Raw genomic sequence first — 13,832 nt, forward strand, 5'->3', positions numbered from 1 at the left:
CACTACAAGCAGTTTTCATAGTCAAGATACCATTTTTATAGAACCCTAGGTCTCAATTCATTTAGTTTATGGTTCTACGAACTCAATTCATGATTGCATAGCTTAACCCAAGCCTTTAGATGATAAATAAGTGATAATAGCTATACCTTATCAAGTCTTGAAGGTTTAACAACTTCCTACGGTTTCTATTACAATTCTACCATTGAAGAACCACAAGAGTGATGATAATCATGACGATGATAGGGGATGGTTGGAAGGAATACATGAACTTACCTCTCAAGATTTTCCTTGCCCTGGCTTAAAATATTCTCCCTAAGCACTTGTGGGGAACTGTGTTAGGGTGTTATGAATGAAAATATGAGACGAAGTTATTAAAAATATGGATTCTGCCTTCCCGTCGACCACTGTGGCGGCCGTAGTACAACGGTCCCGCTATAGCGGTGGCTTCACCGCTATAGCAGACAAAACATAAATTCGCTCATTGCTATATAGCGGTCACTAACCCTCTATAGCGCTATCGCCGTAGTGGGCAACCGCCCGCCACAGCGGCCACAAGAGAACGTTGCTGGTCACTGGGAGCGGTCAGTCCACCGCTACAGCGGTACCGCCACAGCGGTACTCCCACTACCGCAGTGGTGCCTTTTGGGCAGTGAGCTCGACTTTTTGCTCAGTTTTCCCCCCTTTCATTCCACATTTCATCCGAGGCCTCACAAACACAACCAAAACATGTACATAGACATAAAAAACACTATACGAATTCATTCAGGGCCTCGAAATTCCCAACGGAGTTCTAATTTCCTACGTCACCCCCCGACGGACTAAATACAATAAAACAACAATAACAAGCAATTCAAATTTCAGCTCTTAAGCTTACGAAATTGAGTTCTTACTGACTCGTTCTGCCATTGGGAAGGTTCTAGTTGGTGGGGTGATCCTACATTTTTCATAACGACCGGAAGGGTCGTTACATTAGATACCAATTAAAACATTGTTAATCCCCGAACGGACAAAGGTCAGTAAACTAGGAGAAATTACCTATCTCGGCTAAAAGCTGAGGATACTTTCTACGCATATCAGTTTCTGTTTCCTAAGTAGCATCCTCTACCGGATGATTCTTCCACTGGATTTCCACAGAGGCTATTTCCTTGGACCTCAATTTGCGAACATTCCTATTTAAGATGGCAACGGGCTCCTCCTCATATGAAAAATTTTCATCTATTAAAATCGAATCCCAACAGATTATGTATGAACCATCCCCGTGATACCTCTTCAACATCGAAACATGGAACACTAGATGAATGCCTGATAAACTCGGGGGAAAGACCAACTTATAAGCCACCTCCCCCATACACTTGAGGATCTCAAATGGTACTATATATCTCGGCACACTCTTCATAGGTGAGACCTTCAACAATACTTGTTCTCCCTCTGCAAACTCAAGATCTCGGACCTTGCAGCCCGCATACTCCTTTTGCCTGCTCTGCGCTGCTAGAAGCTTGACTTGAATCACCTTCACCTTCTCTAGGGACTCTCGTAGAAGATCGGTGCCCCAAGGTCTCACCTCGATCACATCGAACCATCCAATAGGAGACCTAAACCTCCTCTCATACAACTCCTCAAACGGAGCCATATCGATACTCAAGTGGTAGCTAATGTTATATACAAATTCGGCCAAAGGAAAGAATTGATCCCAACGCCCACCAAAGTCTATCACACAGGCATGAAACATATCTTCAAGAACCTGAATAGTCCGCTCAGACTACCCGTCAGTCTGAGGGTGGAAAGTTGTACTAAGATCCAACTCTGTACCCAAATCCTCATGCAAACACTCCCAAAACCTGGATGTGAACGTTGTGCCCCTGTCGGACACAATGGAGATAGAAATCCCGTTGTCACGACCCAGCTAAGGGCCATGATGGGTACCCGGGGCTAACCACCGAGCACCACTCGTTCTACTACTTATCATACTCATTAAACGTTCTTTTATCAAATTCATAATCAAATTATAAGAAAATCATCTTTCATTTGAAAACATAAATACTTTTATATACATAAACCTTTCGGCCATCAAAATAATATATATGTACATAATAGCAACCTCGTGAGACCATATAACCCACACTGCGTACCTACGAGCCTCTACTGGAGTACTAGATATAAGGACGGGACATGACCCCATCGTGCCCAAAATATGTATATGTACACAAAAGAATAATCAAGGCACCTCCAGAACAATGGAGTGCTCTCAGATCAGCTACTAGCTCCTACGAGTCTGGATCAAGATCACCTCCCTGTCTACCTGAGGGCATGAACACAACGTCCAAAGAAAACAGACGTCAGTACGAACATTGTACTGAGTATGAGAGGCATAAACAATAATGATACGTTAACGAGATAAAGAAAGCATCAGTAAGGAGCAACTGTATATGACTGTCACTTATAAAAGAAATAACACATACTGTCTTACTCATAATTATAATCATATCATATATGCATAAATGTATAAGCTTCCTGTCCATATCGGATAGGTGTGATAATCATTACCCTACGTCCAGGCCTCCCGCGTCCGGAGTACTATCTCATGCCGCCCACTAGTGGTGTCTGCCCATGCCATCTAGACATGGTGTATACATATAGCTGCCCGCCTTAGAGGTATCTGCTCGGCCATATAGGCGCGGTGTAATATCATCAACATGTACTCATCATAATGCATGCATAGAGACTCAAGATAGCTATACTTTATCGAGGTGACATAAGGTCGTGAACCCTTGATTCCATTATGGAACATTTATAAACATTCTGCCTCACCTTGAAGGAAATAGTAAATAATGTGAGTGTATACAATAAAGACATCATTACTCTATAGGAACATCATATCATGAACATCTAGAATCATTAGACTTAAACTCATCATCATCATTATTGAACTCATAGTATGTCTCTCATCTCGTATGGCTTATCATGAACATAGGCTATTAGTTTTCCGGAATGTAGGAAATTGATGAAGGGGAAGGAAAAGTCATGCTATAGGATTTATGCCATAGAAAGAAAGGACTAGCCTCACATTCCTTTTATGCTTAACTAATCTATTGCTTGCTTGTTCTCCATCAATGCCCTCGTTTCTACCTTCAAGGGAATTCGCATCAACATTAGTTAATCGGCTAGAAGAACGTTTTACAATTTCTAGGGAAAATCGGGTAACATTTCCTTTGTTTCTACTACTTTTCCCATATTATATATCAACTCCCAAATGTTCATAACAATATTCACAACATCGCAAACAACAATCATCTACATTTCCCACAATTCACCATTTTCCTTCAATTTCTCCACAATTATGGTTATAGCTCACTATCATGTTTTCTCATATATAATACTTATTCCATGGTCTAAATGTCATTAATAACATATTTACAATCACAACATATCGATAGTCATGACTCAATCCAAAGCTTTACCCAATGTCACTATTCCCACATTTATGACCCATTTCCATGTCCTTCTACAATCCATGTGTTTTTAACTTTCAACACCTTAAAAAATCAAGAATGATCATAAAAATCACCTTGGATGGTGGATGAACAACACTTGAGTGAAGCTTCTCTTCTTGCACCAAAACCCTAACTCACTTCCTTTGAGTTTTCATGGTGTAGATGAACTTTTATTAGGTTTCATATGCTTGATTTCGTGGGTTTGATGTAATTGATCATGGTTTTCCCCTTGATTTATTTTGGAAGAATAATGGAGAGTGTTCTAGAGGTTTCTTGAAGAGATGAGAGTGGAAATGAAATGAATTAATGAGGGAGGGGTCCTTATATTAATTGTTGAAATCTGTCCCGACCAACATATACGGACCAACATACGGTCCGTACATTTTATATGGGCCGTATGTGTGGCCGTATGTTTGGTCCAGTGATTTTTGTCCCTCTTGGTCAATTATATGGCCTAACATACGGCCAGTATAATTTATACGGCCAGTATGCTGGGCCGTATAATGCCCAGGTGTTCCGATTTCGTTCTCGTCAACTCGTTTGATCTCCAATCCTTATGGAACCTTCTTGGCACTCTTTTAACACCTCAATACCAATATAAGGGACGTTATCACTCTTCTCTAAGATGTCATTACGCCATCATTGACTCGTCACCTATAATTCTTACCTGGCACGCAACATGTCCTTTGCTTTCCTTGTTAACCTTCTTCCTTTTCGTTAAATGTCTTGAATCTCGATTAGGATCATCAAATGCTATTTGTCTCTTATCGAAACATCGTATACGTCGTGTTCTTCGCTAACCTATTCACTGTATATTAACGGGGAATTTTCCAAGGTGTAACATTCTTCCACCCTTTTGGAACATTCGTCCTCGAATGTTAAATACTCGGGAATTCTACGAAACTTTCGCCAGAGTTTACACTGTAATATGGTGCTACCATCCTGTCATAACAACCCATGATAATATTGCCTCATAGGGCTACAACACAATAACAATGTACATTGGCAACACATGACCAAAAACATGGAAAGAAAGCATGCATACCTTATGTCGTTAGCGTTTCATCTTGAATCTCTCTTGGGGGTTGGAATAAGTGCGGGTACTTGAACTTCATACTCTCTTCTGCTTCCCAAGTCATTTCTTCTCGATTGTTGTTTCTCCACAAGACCTTGACTGAAGCTACTTCCTTATTTTGAAGTCTTCGTACTTGCCTATCTAAGATGGCAATAGGCACTTCTTCATATGCCAGCTTTTCCGTTACTTGGACATCATCAATCGGAACAATCCGCGTAGGATCTCCAACACGCTTGCGGAGCATTGAAACATGGAAGACTGGGTGGACTAATCCAAGTCCTGCAGGCAAGTCTAATTAATAGGCTACATGACCCACCTTACGGATAATTTTATAAGGTCCAATGTATCGAGGACTTAACTTCCCTTTCTTGCCAAATCTCATCACCCCTTTCATTGGCGACACTTTCAAAAATACCCAATCATCAACCTGAAATTCCAAGTCTCGTCGGCGGTTGTCCGCATAAGATTTTTGGCGACTTTGGGCTGTTAACAATCGATCTCGGATCACCTTGACTTTTTCTACCGCTTGCTGAATCAATTCAGGGCCTATTAGTTGTACTTCTCCTATTTCAAACCATCCAATTGGGGACCTGCATTTCCTTCCATATAAAGCTTCATACGAAGCCATTAGGATACTGGAATGATAACTATTGTTATATGCAAATTCGATTAGAGGCAAATGATCATCCCAACTACCACCAAAATCTAGTATACATGCCTGTAGCATATCTTCCAAAGTCTGAATAGTACGTTCGGCCTGTCCATCGGTCTGCGGATGAAATGCCGTGCTAAACTTCACTTGAGTACCCAGACCTTCTTGAAAAGACTTCCAGTACTTGGCTGTAAACCGTGCTCCTCTATCTGTGATAATGGATAGTGGAATACCATGAATTCGCACAATTTCCTTGAGATACAGCCTCGCATAATCTTTTGCTGAGTAGGTAGTTCTAACCAGAAGAAAATGGGCTGATTTCGTGCGTCTGTCCACAATCACCCATATAGAATCATGCTTGCCTCGGGAACGAGGTAACCCCACAATAAAATCCATGTTGATCACTTCCCATTTCCAAGTACGGATTTCCCTTGCTTGCAACAATCCTCCCGGCTTTTGATGTTCGATCTTCACTTGCTGGCAATTTGGACATTAGGCTACAAATTCTGCTATGTCTCTCTTCATGCCATCCCACCAATATATCAACTTGAGATCATGATACATCTTCGTTGCACCTGGGTGAATAGAATACCGAGAATGATGAGCTTCTTCTAGAATTTGACGGTGCAATTCTGCAACGTTCGGAACACATAGCCTGCCTCGGTATCTAAGAATTCCATCTATGGAAACTTCAAATGAAGACTTTTCTTTTCCATGAGATATGTCTCTGTAATGACACAAATGAAGATCTTCATACTGATGCTCTTTCACTTCTATATTCAGAGATGAAACTGTAGGATCATTAATCCCAATCCCTGCACTACCCGAATCAATTACACGTACTCCAAGATTAGCTAGTTGATGGAGCTCATGAACTAATTCTTTCTTTTCCGGAGGAACTTCGCATAAAGTGCCCATTGATCGGCAGCTAAGCGCATCGGCTACTACATTTGCTTTTTCGGGGTGGTACAAAATACTCACATCATAGTCTTTCAATAATTCTAACCACCGCCTCTGCAGCAGATTTAGCTCATTTTGTTTGAAAATGTACTGAAGACTCTTGTGATCTGTATAGATATCAACATGCACACCTTACAAGTAATGTCTGCACATTTTTAATGCATGAATGACTGCAACTAATTCGAGGTCATGAGTTGGATAGTTCTTCTCATGTTTCTTTAGCTGTCTCGAAGCATAAGCAATAACTCTACCGTGCTGCATCAACACACATCCTAACTCAACGCCAGAATCATCACAGTACACAACATAACTATCTGGCCCTTCTAGAAGTGTTACGACCGGAGCTGAGGTTAATCTGTCCTTCAACTCTTGGAAGGTGCGTTCACAAGCATCATTCCATTGAAATTTAACTGAATTCTGGGTTAGCTTCGTTAATGGGGCTGAAATAGAGGAAAATCCGTCTACGAACCTTCTATAGTATCCTGCCAATCCCAGAAAACTACGAACTTCTATAGGCGTCATAGGCCTTGGCCAAGTCTTCACAGCTTCAATTGTTTTTAGTATCAAGTCAAATACCATCATCTGAAATAACATGGCCTAGAAATGTTACAGAATTCAGCCAAAACTCACACTTTGAAAATTTTGCATATAATTCTCGGGCTCGAAGAATTCCAAGAACGATACGTAAATGATCAGCATGTTCTGCTTCTTTGCGAGAGTATATCAGAATATCATCAATGAATACAATCACGAATAAATCCAATAGTGGCTTGAATACATTATTCATCAAATTCATGAACACTGCCGGAGCATTAGTCAACCCAAACGACATCACCCGGAATTCATAATGGTCATATCTTGTTCCGAAAGCTGTTTTGGGAATATCTTCTTCTCTAACTCTCACTTGATGATAACCCGACTTCAAGTCTATTTTAGAAAACCATTTGGCACCCTGTAGTTGATCAAATAAATCATCAATCCTTGGGAGAGAATATTTGTTCTTTATTGTCACCTTGTTCAATTGCCTATAATCGATGCACATTCGTAGGGAACCGTCGTTCTTTCTCACGGGCAAGACTTGTACTCCCCCGGTGATGAACTGGGTCTAATAAACCCCTTCTCAAGAAAATCTTTCAACTGTTCCTTTAGCTCTTTCAATTCTGCCGGAGCCATTCGATAAGGAGGAATAGAAATAGGCTTTGTGTCCGGCAACACATCAATGGCGAAATCAATCTCTCTTTCTGGAGAAAGACCTGGAAGTTCATCTGGAAATACATCCGGAAATTCATTCACTACCGGAACGGATTGGAATGTTGGCGACGTTGCTTCGGTGTCATGAACTCGGACTAGATGGTAAATATAGCCTTTAGCTATCACCTTTCTGGTCTTAAGGTAGGAAATAAACCTACCTTTTGGAGAGACTGTATTACCCTCCCATTCAAGCACGGGCTCTCCCGGAAATTGAAATCGAACTATTTTCATTCGGCAATCAACACTAGCATAATATGAGGCCAACCAATCCATACCCATAATCACATCAAAATCTAGCATTTCCAGCTCAATTAAATCAGCTTTGATCTGGCGATTGCATATCACAAGTACACAATTTATACACTTGTCTAGCTATCACGGGATCACCAACCGGAGTAGATACCTCAAAAGTTTTAATTGACTCGGGTTTCACCCTAATACAACCAGCAAAATATGGAGTAATATAAGAGAAGGTAGAACCTGGATCTATCAATGCATACACATCACGCGAAAATATGGATAATGTACCTGTAACCACATCCGGGAAGGACTCAAGATCCCGTCGTCCGGCTAAAGCATACACACGGGGCGGAGTGGCACCTGAAGTAGATGCTCCCCCTCTGCCTCTACCTCGACCTGTTGGAATCTGGGTAGTCTGCCCTACTGGGCGCACGGAAGATGAACCAGCCACTGATCCTGTGGGCTGAACCCCAACTCTACCACTCCGCGATGGGCAATCTCGCATCATATGCCCAACCTGGCCAGAGGCATAGCAAGCATCTGAACCCTGACGACACTGTCCGGAATGTAGTCTACCGCACTGGCTGCACAGCAGTACTGGGGGTCTCCTCTCACTATAATCTTCCCTGAACTGAGAATCTGAGGCCCTCGAACTCTGACCCTGTCCTGAACGAAAGGAGCGATCAAATATCCTACCTGTAAATCGTGAAGGTGCACTAGTCACCGACTGACCTGAGTGTCTAGAATAAGTCTGCCTCGATCCCCCTCTATAATCACTGCCTGCCTCCATAGATCTGGCCGTCTTGCTTTGCCTCCTATCAATATCACGATCACCCCTTTGTGTTTGCTATCGTCTCTCTAAGTTCTAGGTATGGGCTTGTATTCGAGAAATATCCATCCCGTCTTGCAACGAAGCCGTCAAACAATCTTTAAATAAGTATGGCCCTAAGCCACTCACAAAGCGATGCACTCTATCTCCCATATCCGCCACCATAGTCGGGGCATATCTAGCCAATGAATTAAATTAAAGACTATATTCCCGGGCACTCATACTTCCCTGCTTCAGAATTAAGAACCTGTTCGCTCTAACTCGGCGGACCTCGGGTGGCAAATAATGTCGAATGAAAGCATCTACAAATTCTTGCCACACAGGAGGAGGCGCATTTTATTTCCTTGATGCTAGCCAATTATTATACCACAATACCGCCACATCTCAGAGTGTATAGGATGCAAACTCCACAGATTCAGTTTCAAAGGCATGAATAATCCTCAATGTTTTCAGCATCTCATCAATAAAACCTTGCGGGTCTTCATCCAGCTTTGACCCGAAAAACTCCAGAGGATTCAAACTCATAAAGTCACGGGCTCTGGGACTAGCTGCCCGATCACTTGAGCTCACATTCTGCCGCTGTGCCTGGGCGGTAACTAACAATGTCAATAAATGAATGGCCTCGGTCACTTGTTGACTCGAAGAAACCGACGGAGGAATTGGAGCTAAAGCTCCTCCTTGTTCTTCTACATTGGGCGGGGTGGAAGAAGTATTAGATAGGGCCTCATTATATGACTCGCCCTTTTCTACATTCATTGGCGGCTCTCTTTCTACCCGCCTTTTCATCATAGTCTTGCCCTTCCGGGCGGCTGTAGCTTTTCACTTTGGCGGCATTTCTGAAATCATAGTACACTATTAGGGAGGAGAAAATGTTATAACACAACTCTATCGCACGATCTCTTAAGATGAAAGATGATCATTTTTCCTAAATGCCCTGTAGCCTCTTGTTTATTAGCGTGGCGCGCAGCACACCATAAATAAGACTCTACTAGACACGGCCTGTAGACACTTCCTAGGACTGAACTGCTCTGATACCACTTTTGTCACGACCTGGCTAGGGGCCGTGACGGGTACCCGGGGCTAACCACCGAGAATCACTCCTTCTACTACTCATCATACTCATTAAACGTTCTTTTATCAAATTCATACTCAAATTACAAGAAAATCATCTTTCATTTGAAAACATAAATACTTTTATATACATAAACTTTTCGGCCAACAAAATAATATATATGTACATAATAGCAACCTCGTGAGACCATATACCCCACACTGTATACCTACGAGCCTCTACTGGAGTACTAGACATAAGGACGGGACAGGACCCCATCGTGCCCAAAATATGTATATGTACACAAATGAATAGTCAAGGCACCTCCAGAACAATGGAGTGCTCTCAGATCAGCTACTAGCTCCTACGAGTTTGGATCAAGATCACCTCTCTGTCTACCCGTGGGCATGAACACAGCGTTCAAAGAAAACGGATATCAGTACGAACATTGTACTGAGTATGAGAGGCATAAACAACAATGATACGTCAATGAGATAAAGAAAGCATCAGTAAAGAGCCACTATATATGACTTTCACTTATAAAAGAAATAACACATGTTGTCTTACTCATAATCATCATTATATCATATATGCATAAATGTATAAGTTGCCCGTCCATATTGGATCGGTGTGATAATCATTAGCCTGCGTCCAGGCCTCCCGCGTCCGGGGTACTATATCATGCCGCCCACTAGTGGTGTCTGCCCATGCCATCTAGAGATGGTGTATACATATAGCTGCCCGCCTTAGCGGTGTCTGCCCGGCCATATAGGCGTGGTGTAATATCATCAACATGTACTCATCATAATGCATACATAGAGACTCAAGATAGCTACTCTTTATCGAGGTGACATAAGGTCGTGAACCCCCGATTCCATTATGGAACATTTATAAATGTTACACCCCGTATCTTCGAAGAGCGCTTATCAAATTTGAAACATAAGTACGTTGAGTTAGGGTTAAGTAAAACCACTTTGGAATATAAAGATCAAGCATTATTAAGTATATTTAATAAGTGAAGGATGTATATAAGATATACCAGAAGGTTTTATAAGGAAATGAGTGGAAGAAATGAAGTAGTAGAACTTCAGAGAAAGGATGGGTACTGTTTTGTATGAAAATTTTGGTCCAACTTGGGGGACGCATATCTCTTAGCATATGATATGTTTTAAGGTGAAACAAAAGCCTAAAATGAAGTTCGTCGAGTCTAGTTCCCAACGCAATAAACCGCTCGTCGATAGGACATCAGAGTAGAGAATTATAGACGTTACAAGTACAGCTGACAGAACAGAAACGCGTGCTACAGTACCGACTTGCTACAGTATGCTACAGTGACCCCCCGAATTTGACCCTTATAAAAAGGGTAAGAACCCCTTTTTTTTTCACCAGATTTTGCTGGAAAATTCCAGAAAATTGAAGAGAGAAAGTGAGGGAATCAAAAGTGTGCAATTTATAAGTCGCGGAGTAGTGGTTTAGGTCCGGGTAACGCATTATTGTGATTCTAGTATTGTTTTGCGGGAGATTTTAGCGTGGATATTGAGGATATTTCTGTCTTAACAAGAAAAAAAGGTATGAATCTTTCTCTTTTGGTATTATTTAAGGCTTATTTACAGAGATAAAGTCGCTAAACAATCATGTAGTAAGTTTGTTAGTTATGGAAGTTGAAAAACAGCACGTGGGCTGTTTTATGGTACATATTGATGTTGGAAATGATGTTATTGATGTTGGTATTGTTATTGTTGTTGTTGGTTTTTGAATTGAGAATTCGGGCTAGGCATATAAACAGGGGAGGTGCTGCCCGATTTTCGGCAGAATATAGAATAGTATAATTTGAAACTTGGTACAAGTGTGCGATGAAGAGGCTAACGTTAGTTTAAATCCTCTTAAATGTAGACTTGCGAGCTCGGACACATAAGTGTAGCTACTAGGAGTTTGAACAGGTATGTTAAGGCTCGTCCTTTTCTTTCAAAGGCATGATTCCTATGGTATGATTCCATAAGTGTTTTCATAACCTTCTTGATTTCAAAGCTAGAAGTTTATGACTCTTAAAGCTTCTTATGATGTTAAGAACGAGAATGTTTTTATGAGGATTACGTTGAGGATGATTTTATGCTTAAAGGTCTCAAATATGATTTCAACGATGATATGAAAATGTTAAGCTATTTCATGTTTTTCTCTATTTATTTCATTGTTGTTGATCTGACCTTATAAATTGTTCCTCCAAGGTGGGATAGAGCGATAGTTTTCATTTGAACTCCTATACATGCCATGAGTATATATATATATATGCATATGGCTATTTTGTGACATTACAGAGAGCTCTATTATTTCATTTTGATTATGCACTGCACTCATTTTCATTCTTCATGTATATGTAAGGGACAATTGACAGGGGGTGTGTTGTGGCCTTTGTTGTGATGTGTATATGTATGGCACAGTTGACAGGGGGTGTGCTGTGGCCTTTGTTGTGATGTGTATATGTATGGAAGTGTTGACAGGGGGTGTGCTGTGGCCTCTATTGGGATTTGTATATGTATGGCACAGTTGACAGGGGGTGTGCTGTGGCCTTTGTTGTGATGTGTATATATATGGCACAGTTGACAGGGGGTGACGCTGTGGCCTTTGTTGTGATGTTTCTATAGATATATGTGTTTCCTTGATATAGCTATACTGATGCATTTATTTGGCCCATTCATTGACACGTCTCAAATGTTTTCCATGATTTTATGTATATATTGATTTCATGCCTTACATGCTCAGTACACTATTCGTACTGACCCCCTTTCTTCGGGGGCTGCGTTTCATGCCCGCAGGTACAGACCCTCAGCTTGGTTACCTTCCGGCTTAGTATTTCTGCCTAGTTGTTTGGAGGGCTCCATTGTCCTGGAGCTTGAGCTGTTTTGGTACAGATCTTCTTATATAGAATTTGTCATACTCCTAGAGGTCTGTAGACATGTATGGGTTATGTATATGGTTTGGTCAGCTATACAAACATAGTTCGTTTTGGATATTCCCGTGTATATTGGCAGCCTTATCGGCTTGTGTATTTTGTTGTATTTGGTTAACTGTGACTCTTCAGGAGACAGGTTCATTCTGATATATGGCATTATGAGTCTACAACATGTTTTACATATTTCCACATTGTCCTTGGTATCAGTCTGATTATATCTAGCGGGTCATATATGGATGCCCAGCTCGGGCACTAGTCATGGCCCATCGGTTTGGGTCGTGACAATAAACATTCTGCCTCACCTTGAAGGAAATAGTAAATAAGGTGATCGTATACAATAAACGACATCATTACTCTATGGGAACATCATATCATGAACATCTAGAATTTTTAGACTTAAACTCATCATCATCATTATTGAACTAGTAGTATGTCTCTCATCTCGTATGGCTTTTCATGAACATAGGCTATTAGTTTTCCGGAATGTAGGAAATTCAAGAAGTGGAAGGAAAAGTCATGCTATAGGATTCATGCCCTAGAAAGAAAGGACTAGCCTCACATACCTTTTATGCTTAACTAATCTGTTGCTTGCTTGTTCTCCTTCAATGCCCTCGTTTCTATCTTCAAGAGAATTCGCATCCACATTAGTTAATCGGCTAGAAGAACGTTTTACTATTTCTAGGGAAAATTGGGTAGTATTTCCTTTGTTTCTACTACTTTTCCCATATTCTATATCAACTCCCAAACATTCATAACAATATTCACAATATCGCAAACAACAATCATCATTCATCTACATTTCCCACAATTCACCATTTTCCTTCAATTTCTCCACAATTATGGTTATAGCTCACTATCGCGTTTTCTCATATATAATACTTATTCCATGGTCTAAATGTCATTAATAATATATTTACAATCACCACATATAGATAATCATGACTCAATCCAAACCTTTACCCAACAATGTCCCCATTCCCATATTTATGACCCATTTCTATGTCTTTCTACAATCCATGTGTTTTTAACTTTCAACACCTTGAACAATCAATAATGATCATAAAACTCCCCCTGGATGGTGAATGAACAACTGTTACACCTTGGAAAATTCCCCGTTATCGTACTGTGAATAGGCTAGCGAAGAGTACGAGGTATACGATGATTCAGATAAGTAAGAAATAGCATTTGATGATCTTAATCTAGATTCAAAGGCATTTGACTAAAAGGAAGAAGTTTGGCAAAGAAAGTAAAGGATATGTTATGTGCCGGGTAAGAATTTCGGACGACGAGTTAATGATGGCATAATGATGTCTTAGAGACAAGTAACAATGTC

At 40.9% G+C, this 13,832-nt stretch overlaps 1 protein-coding gene across 1 annotated transcript; it reads right to left on the reverse strand.

The window, feature by feature from the left end:
• Window positions 1-1,087: 1,087 nt before the first annotated feature.
• Window positions 1,088-1,630, reverse strand: LOC132611946 (uncharacterized). The gene has a single exon (XM_060326301.1). The coding sequence runs from the start codon at window positions 1,628-1,630 to the stop codon at window positions 1,088-1,090; it is 543 nt and encodes a 180-aa protein (XP_060182284.1).
• Between the last annotated feature and the right edge of the window lie 12,202 nt (window positions 1,631-13,832).

The sequence above is a fragment of the Lycium barbarum genome, chromosome 9 (genome assembly GCF_019175385.1).
Source record: "Lycium barbarum isolate Lr01 chromosome 9, ASM1917538v2, whole genome shotgun sequence".
In the NCBI taxonomy this organism is placed as follows: Eukaryota; Viridiplantae; Streptophyta; class Magnoliopsida; order Solanales; family Solanaceae; genus Lycium; species Lycium barbarum.

Coding starts and splice junctions, on each gene's coding strand:
- LOC132611946 (XM_060326301.1), bottom strand. CDS start 1,630: ATGGCTCCGTTTGAGGAGTTGTATGAGAGGAGGTTTAGGTCTCCTATT.